Source organism: Salmo salar, chromosome ssa17, assembly GCF_905237065.1.
Source record: "Salmo salar chromosome ssa17, Ssal_v3.1, whole genome shotgun sequence".
NCBI classification, from domain to species: domain Eukaryota; kingdom Metazoa; phylum Chordata; class Actinopteri; order Salmoniformes; family Salmonidae; genus Salmo; species Salmo salar.
In genome coordinates, this window is record NC_059458.1 from 23,197,501 (window position 1) to 23,212,500 (window position 15,000).

The 15,000-nt window shown below is 44.1% G+C and overlaps 1 protein-coding gene across 5 annotated transcripts in view; it reads left to right on the forward strand.

Annotated features, from left to right (window-relative positions):
• The window catches only part of LOC106575592 (runt-related transcription factor 1), a 44,776-nt gene that overhangs the window by 17,670 nt on the left and 12,106 nt on the right, over positions 1-15,000 (forward strand). For 3 of the 5 annotated variants that reach the window (XM_045699063.1, XM_045699062.1, XM_045699064.1), the window contains exon 3: positions 12,250-12,506. In XM_045699063.1, the coding sequence (XP_045555019.1) occupies positions 12,250-12,506 (257 nt within the window). Of the gene's footprint in view, positions 1-5,425; positions 5,547-10,274; positions 11,034-12,249; positions 12,507-15,000 lie in introns of those variants that run through there. The other 2 variants (XM_045699061.1, XM_045699065.1) reach the window with 2 other exon arrangements.

Sequence of the window (15,000 nt, forward strand, 5' to 3'; positions counted from 1 at the left end):
TGGTCGGGGACGTGTTGGTGCATCCTAGCATGCGAAAAAACGCCACGACTTTCCCGTGATGCTTTGCTTCTGGGGCGATATCGCCACCTTCCATGCGAGAAACCGCGACAGGAAATGCCCATTTAGCTGTCGATAGAATGCCGGGGTGCCGTGGGGTTCAGTCCATTGGCCCGACCACAGAGTCCCACACAGTACCCCCCATGTTCCTCGGTAATGGACCGACCGAGAACCACCACGGCCCAATGGGACCATTCCAGCGTGCCTGCCACCCCAGTCCCCAAAACACTGTGGTTAACAAAGTAACGACATAGACGCACTCACACACACTCCACCGAGTCCCCTTCCCAGTGTGGTTAACGAAGTAACCATGCAAAGTGTGTGTGAGAGCAACCCCTCCCATCCCTCCCATCCTTCGCTCCTGCACTCATCCATTTGTTCTATCCATCGAGTGACTCGACTGGTCATTTATTTATCAGTTCGTTGGCGCTTCGCTCAGAGTGTGTCGTGGTGTGGCGAGAAAGAGAGGCTTTGGTTCCATTTACTGAACCAGCTCTTCTTCTTCTTCATTTAGCAATGGGCCTTCATCCTCCTGGGGTACTGTTAGGACCGGAGGGGTGGGAGGTGAGGATGGATCATTTCAGCTGATTTGGGGTTGGGGGTAGGGGGATCCCCTCCGTGTCTTTCTCTCTGTCTCCCTTCCTCCATCACTGTCTCTGTCATAAGGGATTTTGGCCGTGTGAGTCGTTACTTGATTTTGATTTTGTGGCTGACTGATGACTGATGTATTGACCAGTGTCCTCTCTCTCCTCTCGCTCTTTCTGGGGGGAAAAGGCCAGCCTGACCACCATTAAAATGTCCAGCTGCCATAGATATGAGTCCCTCTGACTCTGGATCCATCTCAATAGTTTAAAGTGGCTTATTCTCTTTGTCTCCTTTCCCTTTGTCTGCTCCAACCTTAAATAACTGTACAAGGGTTAACGTGTTGCTTTCACATTTCCAATGTTTTCAGATTAGTGCAGATTAAGGATGGGAGTCCATTTTGGACTATCGAGGTACAGCCCTCCGTCCCCATCTCTCTGTCTCTGTCTGTCTGTTGACAAGCCTGTGACTCATTTCTAAAGAGACCATCTGTTAGTTCCAACCACCAGGACCCAGTCCCAACCACCAGGACCCAGATTAGACCGCAGGCTACCTCAGACACTCACACTGATCACTGACCAACTGTCAGTTGGCTAATGATGGACATGTTGTTTGAGTCAGTTTGAGTTTTTCTGTTGAGTCAGAGGGGCAACCTAACGTAAACCACTTCCAGGACTGTACAGTGGCTTCTTCTCCTCACTTCTGGACTCGTGCTCCTGGTTCTCGTTTCCTCTGGGATCTCCTCCTCCAATCCCTCTCTCATCCCTCTCTTCCTGCCCCAAGGCCAAGGCTCATCCCTCCATCAGGACACCATGCACCTTTACTGCCCATCCATCCATCCTTTTATCCATCCATCCATCCATCCTTTCATCCATCCTTTCATCCATCCTCTCCTCTTTCTATTGATCCTTCTATGCATCCATACCATTGGATGGTAGATGAAAACCTTCCATAGTTTACAGATCAATATATCACATTTTATTCAGGAAGCACTTTAAAAAAAATAACAGTAACCCGGGCCTAAATCACAAAAGAGGAAGCAGACCCTATACATGTTTAAAATGTGCTGAAATAAAGACATGGAAATAAACACACAACACGTAGTCCCAGTCTCTTCTGTTGATCACATGGAATAGTGTCCTTTTTCACAGGTGATTGAACTAGTCAGTGTGTGTGTCTGTGTCTGTCTATGTGTGTGTGCACGCGTGTGTGTGTGTGTGTGTGTGTGTGTGTGTGTGTGTGTGTGTGTGTGTGTGTGTGTGTGTGTGTGTGTGTGTGTGTGTGTGTGTGTGTGTGTGTGTGTGTGTGTGTGTGTGTGTGTGTGTGTGTGTGTGTGTGTGTGTGTGTGTGTGTGTGTGTGTGTGCATGCGCGTGCATGCATGCGTGTATTTTCCTGCATCACTGCACCTGCTCATCCATTCAAACTGCACTAAACGCTGCCTGAGGCAGATCCCCATCTCTCTCTCTCTCTCTCTCTCTCTCTCTCTCTCTCTCTCTCTCTCTCTCTCTCTCTCTCTCTCTCTCTCTCCCCTCTCCTGTCCCCCTCCCTCCCTCCTTCCATCCCTCTCTCCCTGCTCAGTACTCTATACAGCAAGGACAGAGATGCTGAGATATAAGCTGTAGGTGAAAAGTGAAGTGTGGACAGCTGAACTGTGCATAGTATGTATACTATGACTGGAATAGGTGTCAACATTACAGGGGTACGAACGGGTGTCACAGTAACTTTTAGACAGGTATATCACTTCAAACCGTTGAGCGCTATGTGACCCTCTCTCCTCTCCTCTCCCTCTCTCTCCCTCTCTCTCTCCCTCTCTCTCTCCCTCTCTCTCTCTCCCTCTCTCTCTCCTCTCTCTCTCCCTCTCTCTCTCCCTCTCTTTCTCCTCTCTCTCTCCCTCTCTCTCTCCCTCTCTCTCTCCTCTCTCTCTCCCGCTCTCCTCTCCTCTCTCTCCCTCTCTCTCCCTCTCTCTCTCCTCTCTCTCTCCCTCTCTTTCTCCTCTCTCTCTCCCTCTCTCTCTCCCTCTCTCTCTCCTCTCTCTCTCCCTCTCTCCTCTCCCTCTCTCTCTCTCCCTCTCTCTCTCCTCTCTCTCTCCCTCTCTCTCTCCCTCTCTTTCTCCTCTCTCTCTCCTCTCTCTCTCCCTCTCTCTCTCCTCTCTCTCTCCCTCTCTCCTCTCCCTCTCTCTCCCTCTCTCTCCCTCTCTCTCTCCTCTCTCTCTCCCTCTCTCTCCTCTCTCTCTCCCTCTCTCTCTCTCCCTCTCTCTCCCTCTCTTTCTCCTCTCTCTCTCCCTCTCTCTCTCATATTCTCTCCTCATAGCTTGTGTCAGAAAATCAATCAGTAGTTCTACAGGAGGAGTGCCTCATAGAGCTGCTACTTTTCTCTCATCTGAGAGCACGCTGAATTATTCAACACACACACACACACACACACACACACACACACACACACACACACACACACACACACACACACACAAGCCTTCCCTTCTGAAGACTGGCAGGTTTCAGACACAGACCAACTCAATGCACTGAGTCAAATCTTCAGTCAGAAATTACCAAATCAAACAGCACTTGGATTGAGGGATGAATTCATTGTAGTATTCTGATTTAGTTGTGATTGACAGATTAGCCTGATTATCTTGTCATGATACTAGTTCTGGTGTTAACCATGTTAGCATTACTGGGTCTATTGGGCCCTGGGGGATTCAGAGATGGGGCAGGGGAGTACAGGAAAGGGACCATGGGAAAAACTGCTCCTTTGAAATGCTGTGTGTTTGTGTTGCATGTGTGTGTGTCACTGGTTAAGAGTTTTTCCTTAGTTGCAATGTAAATACAGCTGGACTGAGTGTGTGTGGGCTGTTTGTCCCATTCCTGGAGTGTGTGTGTGTGTGCGTGCGTGCGTGTGCGTGCGTGCGTGCGGCTATGTGAAGGTGTGTGTCTGTTAACCAGGTGCTGGACCACTCTGTTCTGTCACTTGGCAGTGCTGCTAACTGATATGTCAGAAAATCAATTAATTACTTTTAAGTAGCAGTTAACTGCATCCAAACAATACAGCCCCATGAATTATAGAGGAGGTGTGAGAGTGCGTACGTGCAAGCCTCCATTTTTTCCCCCCCTGTTTTAACTTGAGAGTCACTATCACTGCTTTCACAATGTTTGATTACAGAAACATTCAATTCCAACTGCTGTAAATCTTCTACAATAAACTTACAACAATCTGCTAACACTTTCAGTGAGTGAGTGATGAGTGACTGAGTGATGAGTGACTGAGTGACTGAGTGACTGGGTGATGAGTGACTGATGTGAAGCTCTGTAAAGCTCTATGAGACTCCTCCCCAGGCTGTATCTCTCCATCGATCCCTTGTTCAGGGAGGTGGTGGAGGTGAGGGGTGGAGGTGGTGAGGAGGGGCGAGTGTGTGGGTATTGATCCTCAGTGTGGCCCTGGTGCTGGCCTCAGGGTGGCCCCGACTCTAGAGACAGCAGGGGACAGACTGCCCCTGGCACACAGAGAGAGACAGAGAGAGAGAGACAGAGAGAGAGAGAGAGAGAGAGACTGAGAGAGATAGAGAGAGAGAGAGAGAGAGAGAGAGAGAGAGAGAGACTGAGAGAGAGAGAGAGAGAGAGAGAGAGAGAGAGAGAGACTGAGAGAGAGAGAGCGAGAGACAGAGAATGAGCGAGAGCGAGAGACTGAGAGAATGAGAGAGAGACAGAAAGGACACGAACACAGCAGTCCCCTAAGAGAGGGAGAAAGAGAGAGATAAACAAGTATAAAGAAAAAGACGATTAGAGGGACAGTTCAATCCACGTCCCCAAAGAGAAACTCTGACCTGCAGAGATTGGCAGAGTGGAAGAGGAGGTTCCAACCAACTAATACAGTGTGTGTATCCAGCAACAGTGTGGTAACAGAGGCGACACTTCCTGTCAAGCTCGTCCCTAGTAGTGCCTTCACTAGACCATCATGACCTGCTGTGGCGTACCAGATCCCTGCAACACACACACATTCGGTGTCCTGTGGTACTGCCACTGGTGTACCCAGAGTTCCGTTGGGCCCAGTTCTGTGGGATATTGACTATGAGTGGTGGATTCGGGGTGTGTGTGGAGGACGATCCAGAAACCTCAGTGGCCATGCACCAACCTCAGCCAGACCAGAGGACTGATCCGTGTCACGCTAGGTGGTTTCCAGGAAGCCAGAGACCAGCCATAGTGGTCATGTCACCTCAGGAGCTATCACTGGCAAATCAAACAGATCTTCCAGTGTAAGGACCGTGTGGTTTCCAAACTCTGGCGTGAACCACTGAGAAAATTGTCCTTTTTCATGTGATCCACAAACTCGATGACAATTACTTAAAACACAAACCAGTCTTTATGGCTAAGACCAACTCAATCCCCTGCTCTTGCAAGTTTAAGTCCTCGCCTTTATTTTCAACGTTTGTCAGAACTTTTGAAAAAGAACAGAGGGAGAGAGATGAGAGAAAGACATGGAGGGGGAGCGATAGAGAGAGGAAAGGAGAGAGAGAAAAATCATTTGAGTCGCTAAATGAAATTAGCAGGTCTGAGTTGCCTGAGGGCAGAGTGATGCTGAGTCCCCCGGGGCTACGCTTAGTGAGGGAATATATTAAGCATGAGTGGATGCCATCTCTTTTCCCCTCCTTTCTCTTCTTCTTTCTCTCTTTTTCAGTTTTTCACTAATATCTTGGGTGAGGGGGGAGGTGGGAAGGGTGGGTATAAAAGGATGAGAGTGAGGGGGATCTGACTTTCCATACTCCTGTGCTGGGTCTTAAAAACCCACCCCACCGTTCGCTCCGCCAGTACCCAGAGACGAAGCATGAATCCTGGGCCCTTCTCCAACTCCAGTCCCCTGTCCTGGGCCATGTACCTGATGAGGAAAGGCCGAACTGGCAATGGGCTCTTTGGTAATCTATCCTGCTTTTATTACTACACCTGTGTCTTTGTCTGCCCCTTCCTCTTCATCGTTATCATCAACATCATCACTGTCTGCCTCTCAACCACTGTCGTCTTTCTCTTTGTTTGTCAAATCGAAAGACATTTGCCCTGACTCTTTCTCATCTCATCTTTACCTACTGCTATTTCTTCATGATCTTCATCATCGTCCCCACCACCATCATCATCATCATCGCCCGCTTCCTCTCAGCTTTTTTAATCTTCTTTTGTTTACTTTTCTCTCACCTCTCATTCTTTCTCCAGTCTGTTTTCCAACATTGTCCTGAATGGGGTTAAGAAACCAAGAGTGAAACATTTGATTGATACAACATACACCAGTTTTTATTTCTGTGTGCTGCGGCTGTATTTTGGTTCGGGTGGTTCACCTTACTTGATGCTAACTGATGCTCAAAAAACTAAAGACTGAATGATGTGCTCAAGATATTTCTTATTTTACCTCGAAAAATGTTACGGCTATATTAATCTGTAGGCCTATAGGTTCATGGGTAGGCTAGATTCGTGGTTTATGCTGTTGACTTGTCATTTAAACCAATCATCTCTCCAGAATTGATTATTTCCCAATGCAATGGAAGCGGCCTCCAGTTATTCGCGCAAACATGCTGCAGCGTGTAGCCTCGCGACGCATATCGATAGATTTGATAGCCGACTACATACATTATTGATCAAGCAGTTTGCGCCTATCCGATTACTGCTACTCAGAGGTGAACGGGACGAGAGGAAATCCAAGCCTCTCGCTCTCTCTCTTGTAGAACTCTCCCTGCATGTCCCCTCGAAGTAGCAGTTCTTCCTTTAGGCAACAGTAAAGTCGGTTCATTTGTGAGGAAATATTTCCTTAAATTATATTGAAATAGATCATTTTTTTAATGATTGAATATTTTAGGCCGTGATTGTAGGCTATATTTTTTTTTATTTCAATAATATAGGCAACCAAGATTTTCACGGCTACGACAAAAAATCAGACTGCATCACATTTATTTAGCATGTGAAAAAATTGAATTGTATTTGTTTTACTTAGAATCGAATCTATTTAATTTGATGTGTCATATAGGAGTAAATAGGCTATTTACTTTGTTTTATTGTTTTTAACAATGATCTGATTATTAGCACATCTCCAAGGGAAATTTTAACTGAGCTTTGTGTTTTAGTAATCAAATCCTAAATGTATATAAGACGATATTAGAATAGGCTATCATAAATGAAATCTCCAATTATAGATTTAGTAGGAGCCGTTTGCAATCAAATGTATCTCTTATACTCTGTTAAACTGATGTGTTGCGAACCACTTCATTAGTTTGAAATATTTTGTGTCCTAAACATTAAACATAAATGTAGTCCTAATTTGCGGCCTATTGTTTGGTTGTTGCTTAAAATTAAGGGACAATCTGGTATGTTCTGGTAGGTTCTGTGTGACGCGCTGTGGTGTGCTGCATTGTAAAAGATAACATTATCGGGGGCGGCAGGTAGCCTAGCGGTTAGAGCCTTAGGTCAGTAACCGAAAGGTTGCCGGATCGAATCCCCGAGCCGACAAGGTAAACATCTGTCGTTCTGCCCCTGAACAAGGCAGTAAATAAGAACTTGTTCTACATTTAAAGATGAGTTGTGTCAGTCTCTCAGCACGGATATATTTCAACACAAGCAATTGCGATAAAATTCGTTTCCAGTCAAATGCTCAAACGGCGCCGGGCCTTGCCGTCACGACACACACCTGCACAGAGATATAACTAGCGCGAGTCATTGGTTGTGATTATAACGGACTTATTTGATTGACTGAATTATAATGCTTTATTCAAGGGGACACGATTGACTTTAGAGCATTATGTGGTTTTATTGTATATATATATTATTATGATTATTCAGCACAAGTGGCTGGCCTTTTTTTTTAGGCGATTTAGCTTCTGCTTCTTTTATCCGGCACCATTGAATCACATTTCCAGTAAGCTGTTTGGATGCGTCAGTGAGGTTGATGACCAATTATACTTTTAAACATGAATATCACTCAACATTCTGCTCGAAATAGGCCGAACTGAATTAAAGTTACACTGTAGGCCTATGTCAGCACTTCCTAAATGACGGAACGTTGATTAATCAGAGATCCACATAAATATGTTTTATCCGTTTTTCTAATAAAAAAAATAAATTGCCTTGAGAATGTGTCCATTGCAAAAAATACGCACCATTATCCATTATTTCGTTACGGCCTAAATGAATCAATCCAACATCCAAAAAATGTTGGGACAGGAAAAATCATGTTAGGATTCTTTGCACCGTGTTTACTGTATATAGATCAAAAGGGCCAGTCACTTTCTATCACGGACACTGTAGTCGGTCCGGCCAGGCGGATGCGTAAGCCGTTACATTTTTTATCATCACGCCTGTGGCTGTACGTTCTTAAAACACGGAGAGAGGGGAGAGAAACTGACAGTTCTCTAAAACTCCCCGACAAGGCTGTCAGACTGACCTCTCTTTGTCAAATCAAACTGAAAAACTCATCAGACGAATACTTTCTGCTGAGCTCTGCGTGTACAGGTGGACTAGACTTCATAGTCATTATGGCAAAGACACATAGCCTGTGGCGATGAATAGCGAACTGGTCAATGGCAATGAGCTAAACATAGGAGATAATGAGAGAACAAAATCATCATTTTGGAATTCAGAATGTAAAACATTCTGCTTTGATCCTAATTTGAAAGTAGCCTACAATGTGGGGTTAAATCATTTCCATAATGGAACATTATTTGCTAAAATATATGCAAAAATATTCACATATAAACATAAGATCGTCTGTTTTTATTTACATCGTCACGCAATATAAAATGATTCTCTACAGTGAGGCCTGCGAGCATGTTACAGCTTTCCATTTGCCAGGAGGTGATTTAGATCGTATGCCGCCACCTATTGTTGATATTTGGTGAAGCCACGACGCCCACACTGCACACTGACACGACAAGACCTGGGAGGTGCTTTATGCGGTCGTGGAAAAAGTGTTCTATGGTCATACTTCAGTAAAATACTTCAGTAAAAGTCAAGATACCTTAAAGAAAATGACTCAAGTAAAAGTGAACGTCACCCAGTAAAAGTCTAAAAGTATTTGGTTTTAAACGTATTTAAGTACTCAATTGTCATAGGCCTATTTGAGTAAAAGTAAAAGCTATACGTCAAATTCCTTATAATAAGCAAATCAGATGGCACAACAGTCTTGTTTTTATATTTACGGACAGACAAGGGTACACACGCAGTATGTGTTTAGTGAGTCAGCCAGATCAGAGGCAGTAGGCATGACAATGAGTTATATTGATAGGTGCGTGGATTTGACAAATGCTGTACTTTTGGGGGTCAGGGAATACGTATGGGAGTAAAACGTACATATTTTCTTTAGGAATGTAGTGGAGTAAAAGTAAAAGTTGTCAAAAATATAAACAGTAAAGTAAACATACCCCCCCAAAACGAGGCTACTTAAGTAGTACTTTAAAGTATGTTTACTTAACTACGCTACTTTACACCACCCTCTTTATGTGGCAACGTGCGGTGGGAAACAGCGGTGGAAAACAACAGGTAACTTTCATGCTTACTTGTAGATAACTGTTTATTTGAAGTCTTGTTGTTGAGGGTGAGAGCCTACATTCTGACACCGTGAAAGCTGCTTTTTAAGCACGCGCATTTACGCTCTGTCACACTATCATGAAATACATCCCCTGTTCAACGGTTACTTTATTCAGTATGTCTGTGTTGTGCATGGATTGTGGAACCTACCATAACGTCATCCTCTGAACCCACGTCACGTTGGACACTAGCCATAGTGCTATAGAGGGGGAATAGGCCTATTAGAAATGGGATATCGTCCCCAAAATGCGTCGCGGTGGCCTCCATATAATCTATTCGCAGATGTGATGCAGCCTGGGTTATATGGTTAGAGCGGTGACGTGGTGGCTATTGATATCATATTCCCCGAATAAATCAGCGCATGACCAATACGTCCACTGGAACAGTACACGCGCCCTGGAATTCAGCAGAATGGCTGTCTTTGTATAAATGTCCACCTCATCTACAGATGAGTCATTTGGGCTTCTTTCTTTACTTTTCCTGTTATTGCACGTCTATATAGGCACATAGGCTATGTCTTATTGGCTAATTTATTGCATGGATATTTACTCATCTTATTTTGTTATGATGTATGCAGACTATGTTTTGACACCGACACGAGAAATCATCCGGGAAATATCAGGCATTAGGTAGGCTAAAGTGTATTTCCAACTAAATATGTGTGTTTGGTGTCCAAACGCATAGGCCTAATTGTGATTTGGGCAGTTTTTTTCTGAACAATCATTTTAATCCACCTTTCAATATATCTTCTTGTGTTTTTTGTTTTTGTATTGGTATCCAACATCCAATTTCACGCTGTTGACTTTTATGTTAAAACCACAATACTAGAGCGCGACCGCTGTGTCCGTCTCTCATCGAGCACCGCAGCCCCAAAGTGGAATTCCATTGACTGGCCCGAGCCTTCCTAAGAACCCACAGTTCTCCATCCCTAGACGGACGCAGCTCTGATTGGTTAAACCCTCCCGGACTCTCCGTAGTTTGCTCGATTCCATTGGCTGAGATCTGTCTCTATGCAAATCCAACCCCGGAGGGACGCATTCCAGCACTGCGGACAGACTGCCAGTAAAACCCTGCCTCCCACTGTCGGGACGTTCATTCATACGCAGCAACTCAACTCTATACACAACCGGAGCATTCAACAAGGGTTTGTCGAAATATAAGGCTGTTTGCAGTGACACATCCTAGCCTATTCCTCGTTCACATTCCAGACAATATTTATAAAAGCGAAATTGAAGTATAAAAGTTTTTTCCGTCTCCAATGTTGGCACGCATCGAGACGAGAATATTCCTATTGCGAATTGGGGAGCCATAGAACATCCATCAAAGTTGACCTTTTGTGGCGCGTAACTAACTCACAAGTTATTGAAGAACAACAGAAGAGGAAAAGAAGAGAAAAAAAGAACCCAACTGGACTTTCTTATTCGCTGTTCGCTTGCTCATTTGAATGCGCCCTGAGACCTCCTTGGATGACGGTCGGGTTTTATTTAGTATCTGGTCGGTGGATGCCTCTTCAGTTTCTGTGTCCATAACACGGATCATGGAATGAGGACTTCACACACCGAGATTTAGCGGGATGTGCGTAATTTGTTAAGCGAAGGTCTTTTACTCCACTTCAACGCAAAGACCCAGTTTTATTCGTGCCCACGCAGGTACCTTCAGACCGTCGCCTGATTTCCACTGTTGATCCACGTGCCTTGGGAGAGTTCATCTAACGACAACGGGTTTAATTTTAGAGGCAAATATCAGAAGAAACATAGAGCTATATATTCCACAGAGAGTCATTTTAACTGGATCCTACTGCGGTGTACAAATGGTCTTCCTTTGGGACGCCAAATACGGTACATTAACTTATGTGTACATTTTACGCACGGTTGAATATGTGTTGGAATCTATACCCATCTTGTCCTGTCTAACTTATCAACACCATACTGTGGCAGAACTTGTGTATTATTATCAACCAAGATTTCAACTTCCCTCTGAACTGTGGTTCAGTGCTTTGTGCATGCTAGGTTCCAAATGTAGCCTGTAGCCAACTCGCTGTGAGAGAAAAAACTCGTTGGCGTCCTGCCAATTATTACGTTGATTTCCTCGTCAAATTCTGGTTTCGGTGTGTTTCTTGGCTGTGTGAATGCGCGCGGGTATAAATGTACGCACAAATGTCAACACACGCACACACACGCACACACTTGAGGTTAGGCTACATTAATCAGTTGTCACTAGACACCACAGCCACAAAGTCATAAACCCCGCCTATTTATATAATTTATCTTCTTAAAATCAGATTTTGAAGCTAAATTTAACCACACTGCTAACTTATTCCTAACCCTAAATTAAGACCAAAAAGATCATTTGAGTTTTCATGAAGTTTTACGATAGGCCTATAGCCAATTTTAACTCTGTGACTGTGGTAACTAATGGAAACCACATTAAAACACATGCAAAGCACACTACTTCCCCTCTCATCAACGGTTTATAAATAAATCCTTCCATCCACAGCGCGTGGTTTGCTGTTAGTATTGGATGGTTAGATGAGAGCAACACAGAGTTGGAGTTCAGTCCAGTTCTGTTGAAAGAGCGAGAGGCAGCAGCGGTTTTTAAGCCCCCGGTCGTTCCAAACCGCCAACATGTGGCATCGATTGTGGTTGGCTTGGCTGAGTGGCAGACAGACAGACCGACAGACAGCGCGCGCCGGGCCCTGTCAGGCACAGCATCGCTGGCTGGTTTTTAACGGTTTGGTTTCACGTGTCTCCGGCTCTCCAGGGTTGGGTTCCGCTGTTGTAATTTCACTGCGCTCTATTCTGAGAACTTGTATAATTCTGTGCTCTGAAGGCCAACTTGAAACTACATGCACATTGATAAGCAGAATAGAAAATACTGATGATGTGTACTGTTCAAAATGTGAATAGCCTAAATTAATTTTAATTACTTACTAAGAAGTTATATGCCTTATTGACATACTGTTGACTCTATAGTGTGCGCGCGCGTGTGTACGCCTGCGTTGTGTCTGTCTGTGTCCTCACTCACTTATTTATCTACATCTCCATCTTTCTCCAGACCCAGCACCTGGTCGGCGCTTCACCCCCCCTTCCACCACCCTGTTGTCAGGTAAGATGAGTGAGGGTCTGCCCCTGGGTGCCCAGGAGAGCAGTAGCGCCGCCCTGGTGGGAAAGCTGCGTATTGCAGACCGAGGCATGGTGGAGGTGCTGTCAGATCACCCTGGAGAACTGGTGAGGACAGACAGCCCCAACTTCATCTGTTCTGTCCTACCCACACACTGGAGGTGCAACAAGACACTGCCCATCGCATTCAAGGTGAGTGAGTGAGGGATTGTGTGGGAGAGGATGTGTGTGTGTGTGTAGTGCTATATTTGTTGTTTTATTTTGAATCATTTCTGGAGGCTATAGAGGAACGTTTTCCTGCGCAAATTTAGTCTGATGGCAACGTTTCTCATAAATGTCTATGTATGTGTGTGTCAAATCAAAAACATATATATTGTCATAGGCACTGAATACAACCTTACCTTGAAATGCTTACTTACAAGCCCCTAACCAACAATGCAGAGTTTTAAAAAAGTAAGTAAGAAACATTTGCTAAATAAACGAATGGAAAAATAGTAACACAAATAAAATAACAATAACGGTACCGAGTCATTGTGCAGGGGTACAGGTTAGTCCAGCTAATTCAGGTATTATGTACATATAGGTGAAGGGGTAAAGTGACTATGAATTGATAATAAACAGAGAGTAGCAGCAGTGTGTGTGTGAAGAGTGTGAAGAGTGTGAAGAGTGTGAAGGAATGTGTGTGTGTGTGGGTTGCGTCAATATACATGTTTGGGTGTTTTGGGTGTGTATGTGTTGAAGTGTCAGTGTAGTATGTATGAGTGTGTGGTTATTGTCCAATGAGTGTACATCGAGCTTGTGCCAAATTTTTGTTGTTGAATAAAATAAGGTGGTCAATGCAAATAGTCTGGGAGGCTATTTGATGAACTGTTCAGCAGTCTTGAGGGTAGAAGCTGTTAATGAGCCTTTTGGTCCCAGACTTGGCGCTCCGGTACCACTTGCCGTGTGTGTGAGATGGTGCTTGATAACTGGCCATGAGCAGTACCTAATCTCCCAACCTCATAACTAGCTACCAATAAGCCATTTCAGGCTATCAATCAAGTTAGAGTAGCTAGCTTGTCTAACCATCATAGTTGGCATGCCAGCTGGCAAGGCTGATAGACTTAGAAAAGCAAGAATTTACTAAATGTACTGAATTAGACTCACATTCCTTTCAATATTTTACCCAGATTTGAGCAGAGATTTAGAGAAGCATATTTAGTTTCAGGAGGATACAGACAGCTCAAGATGTATGCAGAAAAATAACATTTCTGACATAGAATTAAGCATAATGATTATGGTTCTAGATTGCCGGAAAAATCTGTTTCAGGTGTTTGAAAAATGCAAAATTCTCCAATTTACAGACAGACCCCCCCCCCCCCCCACATATTTTGTGCCCCGTCAGATTCGTGGAGTGCATGACGCCCCTGGTCACAGAATAAACTTTTAATTGGATAAAAATATTATTATAACCATAGCCTACTTCCTTTACAGTTTTTCACTTTGTAATGCAGTTCTCAGAATTGGAATGATGCACGTCAATGTCTTCCAGTTGTTTCATTAGGCTGATGTCGTTCTGGGCATCCATAATGGGAATTATATCATCCAAGTAAAGTACTTTTAAGCACTTTAGGACAGAAGCGTTTGTGAAAAAAGCCATAGAAAAATACTGTAAAATCAGATTGAGGGAGTTGTATACATTATGTACATTATAAACAAAGTCATAGGCGGATGTTGTTGCCATTAAGTGTGTGTTTGTGTCTGGATGTTGTTGACCGTCTGTTTGAAGAGCTCTATAATCGTTTCCTCATTATTGTTTGTTCTGCAGGGACGTTTTCACGCTCCACCGAACCTCTCTCTCATGTCTGACTTCCGTAGCTCCCCAACAGTCCTGGAGAATGTAAACTATACTGGGACTGCCAAACACCCGTATTTTCCATCTCTGCCGTGTGTGTGGGTGAAGGGGGGTTGTGTGTGTGTGTGTGTGTAGACTAAAGATGTAGTGTCTCAGTTGAAAAACAGAACAGAGCCGTAGTACCCATGCCCGGTATCTCCTCTGTACATTTGCACGCTGATTTGTGGCCATGATTACAGTTAATATGAAAATGACTCTAACTGGGTCTATTTGTCTTAGGTGTGGAGCTATTCAGTCTGTAGTCTGGGTGGCTTTCTGGACCACAAAAACACCCAGACTGCCCTCCCATTTAGTAGATCCAGGTTTGGAACAAATGACTGAGAAATAGACTAAATTGATTCAGAATGAATAATTAATTCATTATGAAGTACTAGAATTTATAATTTTTCAATATAATTTTTAAAAGTATAAACATAGTTGAATACACTCGGAATAGAGTGTTGCAATATAACTAAAGATGCTCCTCTTTTACCAAATATATATATCTACCCAGGGGTGCAACTTGGTTTTAGAAGTGGGTGGGGACATAATGGTTATTATTATTATTATTATTTTTATTATCAAGTCGAATAAACTCTCCAAACAGCCTACCCGACCGCTCGGGGGCATCCTAAAACACACTGTTGCCCCGTTTTGTATCACATTCCAATGATAAAACGGGGGGGGGGGGGGATGCATGTCCCCCCATCCCCAGTAAAGGTTGCGCCCCTGTATCTACCTGATAATTGATGTTTTGTGTAAAGTGTTGAATGTAAATTATGTGTGTAATTACATTTATGTATTGTCTTTTTT